This window comes from Pseudochaenichthys georgianus, chromosome 12 (assembly GCF_902827115.2).
Source record: "Pseudochaenichthys georgianus chromosome 12, fPseGeo1.2, whole genome shotgun sequence".
NCBI lineage: Eukaryota > Metazoa > Chordata > Actinopteri > Perciformes > Channichthyidae > Pseudochaenichthys > Pseudochaenichthys georgianus.
This window is the reverse complement of record NC_047514.1, coordinates 2,435,280-2,451,059: the sequence shown is the minus strand read 5'-3', so window position 1 is coordinate 2,451,059 and position 15,780 is coordinate 2,435,280. Positions and strand designations below refer to the sequence as shown.

The 15,780-nt window shown below is 40.3% G+C and overlaps 1 protein-coding gene across 2 annotated transcripts in view; it reads right to left on the bottom strand.

The window, feature by feature from the left end:
• The window catches only part of LOC117456430 (cingulin-like protein 1), a 47,593-nt gene that overhangs the window by 13,981 nt on the left and 17,832 nt on the right, over positions 1 to 15,780 (bottom strand). Inside the window, exons 4-9 of one of the 2 annotated variants that reach the window (XM_034096316.2) lie at positions 14,531 to 14,648; positions 13,699 to 13,889; positions 12,735 to 12,813; positions 2,922 to 3,422; positions 1,365 to 1,658; positions 640 to 738 (exon numbers count right to left, since the gene is read on the bottom strand). In XM_034096316.2, the coding sequence (XP_033952207.1) occupies positions 640 to 738; positions 1,365 to 1,658; positions 2,922 to 3,422; positions 12,735 to 12,813; positions 13,699 to 13,889; positions 14,531 to 14,648 (1,282 nt within the window). The remainder of the gene's footprint in view (positions 1 to 639; positions 739 to 1,364; positions 1,659 to 2,921; positions 3,423 to 12,734; positions 12,814 to 13,698; positions 13,890 to 14,530; positions 14,649 to 15,780) is intronic. The other variant, XM_034096317.2, reaches the window with a different exon arrangement.

Sequence of the window (15,780 nt, the reverse complement as noted above, 5' to 3'; positions counted from 1 at the left end):
ACAACAAGTTTATAATCCGTCTTATCTGTAAGAAGAGTGTTACTTGTAGTGCACATTTAGGCCACAAGAGGCAGAAGTACATCAATCTTTAAAATAGGACGAAAGAAGTCCTCCAAGTTTCTGAGTATTATATTCTTAACTCACTCTCAACACACGGACAATTAACTGTGTGGTAGCAAGAAAAACCGAATTGTCGTAAAAAGAACATGGGGTAGGGATGCACAGCAGCCTCGTGTGGACAAAATGAATATCACAACAACAAACATGAAAAAATATCATGATCAAAATATTATTTATACTTATTAAAAAGCTTTATGAAACACCTTTAATCATAGACGATACAACTAAATTAAGTTAATAAGAAAGATAAGCTGGGCAACGTTTTATCTGGGTTTAAGTCATAAATAGTTGATAAGACAACCAAGATCCAACTTAGAAAATAGATTACCAGAAATATTTAGTTTCCACTTGCCTCTCACGGCTACATATCAACACAGTATGTGGAAGCTTTCATTTATAGCCTGAACATTGTTGACTGTTATAACATAATCGTATCATGTTTTTGTGACAATTCTAGTCATTCTAACCCCACCTTATCGATTAAAGGTATACATAGGAAAATAGCTTCTCACTACTAACCTTGAACTCAGACATCCGGTGCATGGGGTTGTAATCCATGGAGGTGGTCGTGGAGTACGGACTGTTGAACACCCGGGGAGGGCTGTCAACAACTCCATACTGTAAACAAAAACACAAATGTGATGAGAGACAACACGATCAAAGGAGAGAGCAACTAAATAAAAATAGATAGACATTACAAAAGCAAAGAATACGGACTGAAGGCAGATTCAGAAGGGTTGATTTTATCGTTGGTTTGCGTGTTTTGCTGTTGATTAAATATTAAATAAATAAAAGCAAATACAATGTGGTAAACAGATATATTCATTAGGCAGCAATCCTGTTATTGTTGTATGTTAAACACTGATGATTAACAATTCCTTACTGATATTCAAATAGGAATTTTAATATACCTTAAAGCAAATACTTGTATTTCTATCATCAATTGACACTTTTTAATCATGCCATTGTGCAATACTTTGTGAACACAGTAACATTTAAAAAGATGGATTTATAATATTTAATTAGATTCAGGATCAAACACTTTTTGGAATTTTAAAATACTATAGATTGATGGAGATTTGCATGGGACATAACATATCTTAAAGCTGTGTTTAGTCCAGAAGATGGCGCTGTTTAATAACTGGTTCTGGAATCACAGATATGACACATATGTGATTATCAAAAACCTGATCTAAATCCCCCCCCCCCCCCCCCACACACACTCCTCGGTCCGCCTCACCCACCCTGTCAGACATGTTGTCCCAGTCCCGCGAGACCAGGGACTCCAGGGACCCTTGGTTTTGGTTCTGCTCCAGCCGGTTGCTCTCGAATCGGGACCGAGGGCCGTTCTCCCGTCCCGTCCCGCTGCCTCCAACTGGCGCATCTGCATCCTTGCCACTCAACCCGTTGACCTTGTAGTCGTTGCTGAGGAACAGCTGATATTTGGGGTTCTGGGTGGCCGGCACCGCTCGGGGTGTGGTGGGCTCATCCTCTGACAACAGGCTGTCCGGCTGCTTGTTCAAATCCAATTCTGACTCCTGCAGGAAGAGGATGGAAGGAACAATGAGATAAACCTGAATGATATGTGAAAATGGAACTGTTGGAGGGTCGAAGGACGTCTACAAATACCAAACGAATCAAAAGGAACTATGAGGGTAAATTCACTGAGGATATGCTGGTGTTGTCAGCAGGGAGAAGATGTATATATGATTCATAAAAAAACAACAACAACATATAACACAAAATGAAGGTGGAGGGGCAAAAAACTGAAAAGTTCCAGGGGAAAGAAATCACACTTGAAACTACCAATTTCAGTCTATCAACTTTGTCAGAAAATATATTTTCTGGAAGCAATACAAAACAACTTGCCAGACTTTGATATGTTTCTGCAATTTCTTCCCAAACATGTTCAGCTATAGTGCTTTTTTAAGTCGCCAACTGGGGTTTCTTTAAAGCAGACTTCAAGTTTTCTGACCACTAGGGGGCAGAAGAACTCTAACAGTAAACAGTCATTCTGGTTAATATGTTAGCAAGCAGCTACCTACTCCAACATCCAGACACATGGTCATCCCACTGGTGTTGGACATGTTGGAAGAATAATTTGCAAGCAGCCAATCACAATGCTTGAAAAAGAAGGAAAGTTGTGTGTGGCATACAGACAAGATAATTCACTGATTAAAGGTCTGGGGCTGAGGACGTGGGCTTTGCTTGAAACTGGTAACTCTTAACATGGGACTTCATAACCAAGATTTGGCTATGTCTTTATTGCAAAACAACGACCTTAACCCACCATAGGCATGCCACTATACAGTAGGCCCCTTATGTTTCACACCAAGCAAATTACCAGGTAGAAACTCAAGCCGAATTCTGAAATGCACACAAGTGTCATTAGTCCCAATCAAATTCATTTGTCCAAATTACTGCAATCATGCAGGAAAAAAATCAACACAGGCAGTTAAAATCAACAGCGTCAAATTGTTGTTATTTTTTTTAGATAAAAACAAACCTGGCAACATGTAAAGCTCATTTACAGGTAAATAATTAAAGAAAAGCAAGAGTTACATTTTGGATGCGAGGCCATTTTGATTAGTACGATTGAAGAATGAATCTTGCCGTAGTTTCATGCTTTTGATCTGCATCAGATTGTGAATGACGCCTTAATCATGCAAGGACATGCATTTTTGAAAAACTGCAATGTCATGCCTCGACTCTGTCTCCATACAGGGAAGATCCAGTGATTTTCGTTTCATGCAAAGACATGGAAACGGTCGGTCGGCCAGGACATTTAGTGTTTTGCTTACCGATCCCATGCCGGAGTCAGCTACCGAGTCTCTAGCAGAGTCTTTGGTTTGTGTTTTGTTCAGTGGAACCGAAGCAGTCTTCTCAGCCCTGACATCGACTGGACAATCGATCCTGGCAGCGATCTGACTGTTAAAGCTTCCTTTCATTGCCACTTTCTGACTGGTTTCCCTGAACGGAGGGGTCACGGTGATGCTGGGAACAGAAGCGTTGTCTTTTTCGACTTTGCTCAGTGTTGAAGGGCTTGACTTTGCCCTGGAAATGTAGAGAGCCTCTGTAGAAGTAGCTCTTAGGAGTGTTCCAGGTGAAAATCTCTGTTGGGTCCCAGAAGAAGGACCGGAGAATATACTGATTAGGTTTTTGACGCTGCCGGATCGGCTCAAGTTCGAACCACGGGACAGGCCTGCAGCGGGTTTCTTATGATTGGGTCTCCAGGAATGTTCTGCCTCTTCTTTATTGGTGGTCTGGTGAGGACTAGTTGGTGATTGGGAGGAAGGTGCATGCTGAAAGAGGTGAACACAATAACAGACCCCCGAAACACTGTTAGCCAAGAGTCTGAACCTCATGCAGCAGCTCTGATACATCACCCAACACTGAGTGATGTATCAGAATACACATGTATGTATTAAGCATTCAAAGGTGCATAAGATCATTGTGGGGAAATGTTGTAAATTAAAAGCAGGGTTACTTTATGGCAAATATTGATCTTAGTATGACTCGCAATATATACATATCTCGATACCACATGCTTGCTTCTTTACCAGATGATAGACGCTAGCGCAAAATATATAAAGAAACTCAAGACAAGTGTACTCAAAACAGCAACAGAGGACCCAAGTGGCAATGCAGGTACAGCAGATTGAACTTCCTGTGATTTGCCAAGATTCCCATATCTAGTTGATTTAAATGGAAATACATCAAAGTCTCCTTAAAGGCCTTCGTTAAACTGCTGCAAATGTGGAATACGTTTAAAGCTTTTGTGGCTTTACGGGGAGCTGCGTAAAATGTGATGGCTTTTCACTTGAGTCAGCATCCGTTGGTGCTGAAGACCACATGGTTAATAATTAAATAAACCTGGATTGGAGTAGTTAAGAACTTATGGCGCATTTCCACTACAGCGCGGAGCTCGCTTTAAGCGTGCCGTGCCCGGCCCGTTTTTGGTTGCGTTTCCACTTGGCGTAGTTCCGGGTAACGGGTACTATTTCACAGTTTTCCTGGCCCCATAAAATCGAGGTTCTTTCCGGGCCGACAACCAGGCTGAGTCGGGCTGAGTATGCTAAACTAGAGAGAGAATCGCTGGCAAGGGGGCTACAACTACAAGAAGATGAACATATTTGACCGTGATTTAATTCTAATACACGTTTCAAAATGATGCCGAAGTAACAACATACTGATACTGGTAAGTCTGCAGACAGACGGCAGGCAAAAACACTTTTAAAATGCGTGTTTTCTAAATGGAGATCGGCTAAGCTAACGCAGTATATGCGTCGACCGTCCACACTCACAACAACGGCCTATACAGACATAAATAAACCAGCGACTGTATTCGCCATGACACAGGCAGTCTGTGGTTTGTACTTGTTTAACTTCTGTCTAGTTTCTGAACAGATATGCGGAGCTGTGAGCTTGAGTGCTAACAGCTAACGGCTGATGTTGTTTTTCTGTGGTTCGCATTGAAGATGACGTCACGGCTCCGCCTACACTGCGTTACTATAGTTACTGCCCCAGCTACTAAACTGTAATGGAAACGCAGCATAAAGTGAGCCAGTCCTAACAAGGCCTAGCCATACCGAGCGAGGCCGAGCGAGGCCGAGCGAGGCCCTCTAGTGGAAATGCTCCATCAGTAGCCCTCAGTAGCCCTCAGTAGCCCTCAGTAGGCCGCTCCTTATCTCTGCTGGAGGCTAAATTAGCTGCCACTAGCGTAACAAACCAGATTTTCCGACTTAACTACTTGCAGGGCAATATTTTTTACAAGGAAGAAGAAAACATTGAAAAAAGAGGAGTAATCTTTGATTTTGCTGGATAAGTATTTATGTTTTTCTACTAATTCTCTATTCCATTGTGACTGCAATATCGTTCTCAGGTGCAATGCTAAATCTAGTATTCCTTAAGGTGTCTTAATTGAGACCGTTATAATGGGACCCTTATGGGTTGAGGTGCATTGTGTATACTGTTTGAACAACCGTTTAGGACACTAGTCACCAGTCAAAAAACTGACTCCGCAATGTCAACAACTTGGCCATATCTGTCTAAATAACATAACGCTAACATTAGCTACTATTTGCTTCTGCAATACAAGAAGTATAGGCAAAACAAATTGGGGTAGTTCCTCTTTCTTTTAAACATAAGAAGCAGTTAGAATACACAAACACTAAGTACATCTCCAACAAGCAATTAAATTGAAACACATCACTCCATCACTTGGATTTGAACTTTAAATGAAGGCAGCATGTTAATAATGTGTTTTTTCTCCGTCTCTGTCGCCTGTCTTTACAGTCTGTGGATGTTGTTGACTGTTGAAATGCATACATAATGACATGAAGCCCAGTGTGTGTATGTGTGTGTGTGTGTGTGTGTCTGTGTGTGTGTGAATGTGTGTCCCTATCCTGACATAAATCCCTCTTGAGGAAGTGCAACATCTGCTCGCTCATCTGAAAAATCCCCACCCTCCCCCCGAACACACAACATCCCACTTTCTCACAGAAATTAAAAGCGCAGATAAATATATAAACAGACTCCAGCAAAAGGAATAATTCAAGTCAACTCAAAGACTACAAAAAAACAAACAGAAAATGAATATTTTACATGATTATTATATATTTGAGCTTAAAAGCCAATTAATTAAATCCAATTTTAATTAACGTTATGACGTTGGCGGATGCCACTTAGAGAAATGAAGTGGCGAGAGTCCAGGGGTTTAACTTTCGGGGTTTGAGGGTCCAAAGCGTTGAGTGGCCCTCTTCCAGGGTCTCGCCTGGTCGCCTCCCCCAGGAATGGTGATCCAATGCTGGGTTAGGAGAGGAAGCTGGGGTAGGGTAGACTGGGGGTTTGAGATCCTTGCTAATCACCACGGTATTAAAATGTTTACAGACAGCTTTGCGCTGATGATTTTTAATGTTATTATTTTAACCCCGTGAGTCTCGTGCAATGAGGGAACAGGACAGGGATACACTGATGACATGTGTGTTCTAAAACGTGCGACCTTATGTGTGGTACAATTATTGTGATGAGTTTCATAACATTCAGGTAAAGATCCCACGGAGGGCCAGTGGATAAGCAGCAAAGGTTAAACACTGATTAGTCAATATTAGTTAATATATTCAAAAATAAATGATTAAATATGTTGAGAAAAACAGCTTATGTTCTGCTATGAACGCCTGAATGTGTGTACTCTCAAAGCTACAATAATGAAAGGCCTTCCAAAATAAAACACTCCCCAGACAACTTCACAATGGCCTTAGAAATATTGTATACTGTATTATTGGTTTGAATTACATCGTCCGAGGTGTTACTATTCATCTGGTTAAATACAGCTAACTAAAATTCACATTTCCGCATTATTTTAAACAGCATTTTCTCAGTAATTTAGCAAATGTGGACATACTGCACAAGCTTTCTATTGGTTGAACAAAGGAACAACAATGTGTGCGGTTTTGTTGCTAACATATTATTTGTATTTTATTGAGGGTCCATCAATGAAAATATTGAAACTACTTTTTTTGTATTTGACTAAGCTTTTAAAGCCGTAAGAGACGTGCAAATTATGAAACATTTCTCATGTTTTAGGAACACACACACACACACACACACACACACACACACACACACACACACACACACACACACACACACACACACACACACACACACACACACACACACACACACACACACACACACACACACACACACACACACACACACACACACTTCCCTGTGGCCTCACTACAGTACAGCCATATGGCATGGCGCTGTACAACATCTGACCCAGATATGACAGCACTGCATCCTGGGAACTACAGTGAATGCCTCACTGATGTTTGGTGAAGAAGTACTCAATGACCCATCAGAATAAATGTTCAGGAAAGGCAGGACAGGATGACGTGGGGAGGAGATTCAGTTTCCAATGAAGAAGATTCTGAATATGGGCGAAAGTCGTTTAGGGTTTGAGGAACACATCTGCTCCACTCGCGTGAGAAATACCCAAAACACATCGTGCAGAAGGCTGTCATTCAAGATTTGACGACACATGTTCTGGCAAGATGAATCGGAAAGTTAAGAAGCGTGCTAATAGACAGCATAATAATAGAATTGTGAAAGTAGAAGCATCAAGATAACCAGGTTTACAATTCCAGTTTCAAAAGCATCCCTTCCAATGCATTCTTTATTTTCCAAACCCAAGCTGATGACCCGATGACATCAATGTCACTTTCCCAGACTTGGTTTGTTTCCATCAACAGCATTTCAAACGTTTCCTTTCATGGTTTCCGGACTGATGAAGATTGCATCGAGAGCTTCACCATGAGCCTGATAGATATGCATCTTATTCCAATAAAATGCAACCTTCACGAAACTTAATTTTCCCCAGGGATTAATAAAGTATTTTCATTGATCAATTGATTTAGAGTTAGGGTCAGTGAAATGCCCCTTTAGCTGCCTTGGCTCCATCCCCGATGACACTATGAACATGTATTTTGCCGTGGGACATGATGAGAGTTTAAATGGATATGTCTGATGGACAGGCTGGCTTAGCCAAAACACAATTCCAGCTCATGGCCATCTGTAGACAGATTGTTGCTTGTTGTTTCTACAGTAGATTCTCCTGGCCGTTTCCTTCAGTAGTCCCTGTGGATTTCTGGCTTCGTTCCTTGTGTTGAATTTAATCTTCTTTATTTCACTGATGCAGGTTGACGTCTAGCTTCTTGTGGCCGTTCTTTAGCCTCTTCAAATATTCTTTCAAGTTTCTGTAGGTTTACTTCTAGCTTCTTCTGGTTATTTCGTAGTAGTTTTCTAGTTCAATCGTATTGTTTTCTGTTACATTGGGTTGCGTTACAGATTTTATTGTTTTCTTTCTCTGGAGTATCTTTTGATAGCTTATTAAATTGGCGCGCAGGGCGAATGCTAATGCTAATAATGCTAATGCCAGCAAATACAATGGCGGCTTCAAAACACTTTTCAGAGTTTTACGGGGGGTGGTTTGCAATTTGCCCAGCCAATCGAAATTGGTACTTTTTCCTCCCCAGGAAAGTCCCACCTCTCTAGCAGGCACTGACAATGGGGGTAAAAGTTCTCTGAATAAGTACTCTTTTTGGTGTGAACGCAAAATTCCAGGCACTATCGGAACTAAATGGGAAAAGTATGGGTAAAAGTACTCCGGTGTGAACACGCCTATAGTCTTCCTGGTTGCTCTTCAGCTCCCTTGTTTATTGTCCAGTTTTAATTGGCTGTTTTCTAGTTACTATGGATTTTTCCTCGGGTTGTGTTCCAGCTGCTTCGGTTTTCTTGCATCTTCCGTTTAACAATGTATCTTTGGTTGTTTTTCGCTTCTTCAAATGGTTTTCTAGCTCCTATAAGTTGCCTCTTAAGTTTTGTTGCTTGATTTCTAGCTTTCTTAAACTGTTTTCCAGTTTCTTCTGGCGGTGTTCGACCCTTTCTTGGTTGTTTCCAGTTGATTTGGGGCGGTTTGGCTTGTCGTGTATCTTCTTATGGTTGGTGTCCTCTCTTCTTTAGGTAGTGACCTGCTCTTTCAGGGCTGCTTTATATGTTCTCCTGTTTGTATCCACAATCCTTTCAGTTGTGTGCATGGAAAAATATTGTATAAGACTTTACGCAGCTGACTTATGTTAACATTCCTGGTGTGTTTGTCTTCAATCCAAATCGATTCTAACAATACTTTTACTCTCAAACATGATCTCACACACCTCTCTCTTTGAACCCACAGAGTTATTACTGTAAGACACTCGTATCGCCTCAACATCAAACCCTAAAATATTAAACTTAAAACTCTAACACACACACACACACATACACCAGAGCAGTGAGAGCACACACAACAGCGTAATAAAAAATGAAATAAATAACCAATTAGTGGCAGCAGTCTCGTGGACACGTACGTCTCTCACAGAAAGCGAAACGTCGAGCTCCGTTTGGCCCGAGGCAATCTGCTTGGCAATATGTTCCTGTGTTATTGTTGTTGCCCCCCACCCCCCAGGCCCCACCCCTAATCTACATGGCTGAGATTATTAACCAACCGGCGCTCTGTCCTCGGCCCTATTTCACTAAACCGACAACGATCCCTCCAACAGGAATATGTGTTACAGAGCAGGCTGAAATCTGGTCAAACTAATCTGGGATGTCTCTTTGTTTCACGTGGGAATAAAAAACATGAGCTCAGATGTATGATCACTGTAAGCCTGTCAAATATGTTGATTAGGGATATGTTAAATATGGGGAAATAAAAGCAGCTTAGTGAGGTCCTCATGGACAGTCTGTTGTCCTCGAATAGAGCAGATTTGTTCGGAAGTAAAAGAAAAGGTTTGATTTATCAATTACATAAAAACGAAACAGGTTTGGATCTTACAAAGCGGACAAATCCATCTTCAGCAATTTGACCAAAATAAATATCAGAATATATCGTGAAAATTAGTAAATAATTTAAGTTATTAATGCAAATAATTATCAAATGTGAGCTTCTCACAGCTTCTTTCTGTAATTGCAGACAGAATATTTTTAAGTTTAGGCCTTTTGTTCAAACCAAACAACATAAGTCACCTTGGACCTTTGAGGACTTTTGGACATTTATAGCCACATTTTCAAATAAAGGTTGTTGCTGTAATCTGTCTTTTTTAATTTTGGTTTATCTATTTTTTCTTTCTATCTGCTACACATTTCTTTTTAGTTTCTTCAGGTATACACAGTAATATATGTTGTCTTATATACACAAAACCATAACTGTAGATTACTTTGTGAAACTAATCTTTTTATATCATGAAAACTACTACGTACTACAAAATTGTTTGTTTTCTGCATACTTAAGAACCCATTTCGGCATCTGTCCTACACTAAAACTCTTTAAACTAAATGGAGCCAAATTACAATAATGTAAACTGAAATCAGCAGCACCTCCCGTCCCAGACTCATCTTTATAAAACATATTTACCCAAACATCTCCCCATGAGCATAAAGCTGTCCGCACCAGATCACGTATTGCACCTGTGTCCAACCTTTACTGTATGCATGTTTTGTTGTTTTGTATTCTTCTTATATTTTTGGTTCATGTTTTATGACAACTAACAATGTTTTTCTGTTTCTGAGTGCAGTTTAAATTCATTGTAACATGTTCACTCGTGCAGCTGCTCCGCCTTTAAAAACACAAACAGATGATGCTTGGCTTTACACTGTAATTCACTGATTAAAGTTATTACTGCTAATTAAAAAGAAATATCACATGTAGTCTATATGAACTTCTAATGCTAGAACCTCAAGTGTTTCGGCTTCTGTCTGATTTTTGTATTTCTTTTCAACCACTTCAAATGTATTTGTAACCTTTAGGGTTATGGAATGTATGCATTTCTGGTCGTTGGTTCATTATTTTTACCCACAATGCACTTCTACAATATGCTGCGCAGCTGAGACCTCAACCTGTTTTTATGTTGTTGTTCTTTTGAGTATATTACAGTTCATTAAAGCTTAATAATCAGTGTATTCTTATAGAAATACGTTGATTGAGCCTGAATGTGTGTGCGTTAGAAAATCGGCCAATCCAATCAGTGATTCTCCAAAAACCTCTTTATTAAATCTGATCTCAATCTATTACATTTACATCTAATCAGAATTATGTGTGATTATACAAATCCTGGCTCATTTCCTGATTTAACCTCCGATAATCTGATAAAAAGGTTACCGAGCGCCCCCCCGTTGGTTACAGCACTGAACAGAAACAACATGAGGTCGTTTGCCTCTTGCTCTATGATTTTACTTTACTTACAAAGCAAATTCTGTCAGCTGTTGAATCCAGTCTGCACTTTCCATTTAACTCCAGCTCCAAAGTGACTTCAGCTATCAGATGAATAATCTATTTCCAATGTTGATTTTTGACTATTTTCTCAATGTATTTTGAATTCTCCTGTTTTCCATTTCATTAATTTGTGTGTCAATGCTTGTGAGAATCACTTTTGAACTGACTTTAACCTTAACGTGACCTTTTGGTTATGAGTTCTTGTTGGATATAATCAAAACAAATCTAACAAGATGACGTCTGCTAGCTGCAACAATGTCAAAATAAAGTCAGTATGGGATTTCTTGTTGGGTCGAAATGATGAAACAAACCCTATCCAAGATAAATGATTGATTTTTTGGTAGAGTTTCAGTTGTAATCCCTGCTGAAGTGAAAAGAAGGGTGAGGCTGAATCATGTCGTCTGTGTGAGCAGAGATACAAGCTGGCAGCGGGCCGTCTGCTGTTTTGTGTTTAAGCTTCACGAGTTAAACTGTGCCGACACTTTGACAGATTTCCTGTTATAATAAGACTCCAAACCGCTTCTTCCCTCAGCGTTCCCTGTCACTACTGTGTCAGTCTATTATGGGAGTTTTTGTTGTTGTTCTTTCAGGGAAATTATGGTGTGTGTGTGTGTGTGTGTATGTGTGTGTGTGTGTGTGTGTGTGTGTGTGTGTGTGTGTGTGTGTGTGTGTGTGTGTGTGTGTGTGTGTGTGTGAGACAGACAGAGCCAGATGAGCAGGCAGATGTTTCCTCTGTCTCCTCGCCGACTTACTGAGAAAGACTGACAACAGCTGGAACACACACACACACACACACACACACACACACACACACACACACACACACACACACACACCACACACACACACACACACACACCCACACACACACACACACACACACACACACACACACACACACACACACACACACACACACACACACACACACACACACACACACACACACACACACACTTCTATCTGATTTTAGGTATTACATTTTGTCTTCTATATATTGAACTTCACCCTGTAGAACTGACATATTATATATCATACATGATAGGTAGGTATCGGGTTAGGTGTGGATTTCATGGGTTCAGGTACACCTAAAGTGTGAGATATTATTAAAAAAAGGTCTTGCGAAAAGACTGTTACTAGGCAAATAGAGCGTGAGACCATGTGATACAGAGATTTAACCAAGGTGCATTCTGATTGGACCAGGAAGTTGAACCTAAATGCACAGGTGCACTTAGTTTGGAGCTGTGGATGAACCCTCACAGAATGGCAGCTAGGGTCGTGTTTGTCAGCAGTCAGAGAAAGATGTCGTTCAGAACAACACGATCTTGCAACACTATGTTGCAAATGTATTATCTTTTCAATTTGCACACGGCATCTATAGCACGTCTGTCCGTCCTGGGAGAGGGATCCCTCCTCTGTTGCTCTCCCTGAGGTTTCTCCCATTTTTCCCTTTAAACTGGGGGTTTTCTTTGGAAGTTTTTCCTTGTACGATGTGAGGGTCTACGGACAGAGGGTCTAAGGACAGAGGGTCTAAGGACAGAGGGTGTCGTATTGTCATACTGATATTCTGTACACACTGTGAAGACCACTGAGACAAATGTAACATTTGTGATATTGGGCTATATAAATAAACATTGATTGATTGATTGATTGATTGATCTGAGATCAGAGTGTGTGTGTGTGTGTGTGTGTGTGTGTGTGTGTGTGTGTGTGTGTGTGTGTGTGTGTGTGTGTGTGTGTGTGTGTGTGTGTGTGTGTGTGTGTGTGTGTGTGTGTGAGTTCAGAGGCTGAGTTGTACCATGTTGTTTTCCTGCTCTGTCTTTCCCTGCATGCTGCGCTCTCTCTCTCTGCTGGTGAACGTTTCCTCTCTGTACGATCTGAAAGAAATATATAAAGAGACAAGTTAATAATTATTACCTTTGTATAAGATTGTCAGCCACAAGTTTTGTCTTCTGAGTCATTCGAACTTAACGAGGCATTTCACTGCTTTAAGCAAACTAAACTTAATTACATGCACAAGTCCTGAACATTCTCCATCGCAACTTTAACACAAGTTACACGACACCTATCCCAAAACTACCAGATGCTATACTTTATATTACCATCACATTACATTTCATTATTTAACCAATGATGTGACTTAGGCCTACTTATGTACATTGGGATGGCAGACACAAAGTCTGTATGGAATTGGCTTGGGAACCAGATGGTTCAAGTCTCGGACCTGACCAAGTATAACATGGTGGATGTTCTGGTACTTTGGGATGCCCTCCTGCGCAGGAGCAAGACACCAGACCCGAGCACTATATAGAAAGCATCCAACTGTTCCTTCAACTAGGATGGAGAATACATTTTAACCTGTTGTGTGAAACATTATGTGAAAAAGTATTTGATTCAAATCCTTTATTTCCATGTATGTAACAAATACTATAAAGGCATCTTGAAAACGTACCACCGCGGTTGTACGACGGACTAGCGTTCACCCTAATTAATTTTGTACGATACATGTATTCAATATACTTGCATGAGATTTATAACAGAAACATTTTGCAGGAAAAAAAGATTATTGCTAAAGGGCAACCTATCCAATTGAGTCCCACACAAGCATCCATATGCAAGGAGTTTGAAGTGAGTAAGGGCTGACCAGACATTTAGTTTTACAGGTAGTAGAAATGATAAATGATATTTCACATTGATGACCCTAGTGTACCCTAACCCTAACTTAACAATGCTTTCTTTAAACAGGATGTGGAGTTGTGTACCTGTGGGACAGTCCGAGTACTCTCCGTGTGAAGCAGGTGAGTCTGTGCGTCTCTTCCTGGTATCTCAGCTGGTCTCGGGTCAGCAGCTGACGCAGCGCGCTCAGGGCCTCCTGCTGGAACACCAACCGCTCTGATTGGAGCAGACGCTCAGTGACAGAGACCTGAAGCTCCCGACAAGCACACAGCTGAAACTGGAGAGGGAGAAAATAGATTAATACACCGCTGGTTTGTTTCTGATCAGTGCGTTTGGAGGAAGGAATTAACACAATGTTTGATGGTGCTGTAACGGCCGTGTGAAACAAAAATCTCATGGAAGAATTAAGTCAACTGAGATAATAGAACTAGTGGATGACATTTTTCAGATTTTAAAACCTATTCAATTTCTCCGACGGGTATTTAGATGAAAATGTAAATGGAACTTTTTTTTTTTTTTTTTTAAATTGTAATTATATTGTGTTAAAAACTCAAGTTCAATGTATCTTTATTAGATGTCTCACTCTATAAAGTTGTACATTCATCAGCATTGAGAAGCATGTTTGTTTGACAATGAGACACCTCTAATATTGATCATATTGTATATTATATAGTAATCTTTCATTGCTTCTCTTAAAATGTGAAATTTATAATCACTAAAAGCACATTTTGGCAAAGCCTGAGGTTCTCACATCGTCCATCCATAATATTTCTGACATTACGACTTTTTTCGTTTTGTTTTTTTAACCCATGTGTCCTGTGTGTGTCCTGTGTGTGTCCTGTGTGTGTCCTGTGTGTGTCCTGTGTGTGTCCTGTGTGTGTCCTGTGTGTGTCCTGTGTGTGTCCTGTGTGATCTTACAGTGGCGCTCTGAAGGCCGGAGCTTCTCCTCAGATCCCGTTCGCTCCGTTTCTTCTTCTGCTGAAGAATAAAAAGCTCAGCGGTCAGCAGCTGCTGGCGGCCTTCGATCTGCAAGAGTCTGAAAACACAAAGATAAAAACATTTAGGTTGTAAAATACGCTTCTGGAATTCACTCTGTGTGATAGCGGAAATGTATACTATCATCGTGTTTGTAGTATGACATATTTTGGGAATTGATGACTGTTTTTTGATTGGCTGGTTGACATTTTGGTGAATAATTCGCCTTTGAAGTTCTTATCAGCTCAGTATGTGGAAATGTATTCTTTGAAAACTGCAATATGGTCAGAGCTTCATAATAATAATTCATTTTAATTTGTATAGCGCCTTTCAAGAGACCCAAGGATGCTTTACAATGGGAAACAAAATAATAATAGTCACAATAATAACTATTGGTAGTACATGCATTTTCATTACGCAATACTGCAAATATTGTTAATTTTCCTATAATCATTTCCTTGATTTGCAGAAGATAAATACTAGTAAATGTGTTAAAATGGCCGTTCATGCAGACATCAAGATAAAAAAAGTATCTTTCAAAAATATTCTTTGATGCATAAAACAGTTATATAAAGACACATTTTAACAAGCTAACATGAAGTACATACTTGAAAATAAATTTACTTTTAATGAACACCAATTAATTAAAAAAATATGCAAATGTGCAGGATAGTGTTCCATATTTGAGATCATTACTACAAATTGAATTAATTATTTTGTTATGAATGCACACAATGGGAGCTTTTATCCCTCGGGTGTTTGCTGTATGACGGTACATATGTTTTCACTAAACACACAGAGCCCAGCAGCTGAGCCACTCGCCTGAGAAAACACCAACGAAAGATACATCACGATATTTGATACTCTAGTTTTTTTCAGAGGTTGTTCATGGGTAACACATAAAGGTTAGTTGTGGTGTTGGGATTTGAACCATCAACCCTCGGGTCTCCCATCCTGATCCCGACCACATTCCTGACTCTCATCACCCTCCCTGTTTGACATGAAACGGTTCCTTCCTTGCACAAACAGTGGCGTCTTCAAAGATCCACACAGAGCAGAACAGCTGACTTAGTGTTGGAGTAAGTGACTAATCTTCCGGTTTAAAGTCAACAGCGGCCGAATATTCCAAACCACAAAGCAACCACACATCAGCAGGAGTCACGCCATCATGTGTCAGGATCACATCAGGCCAT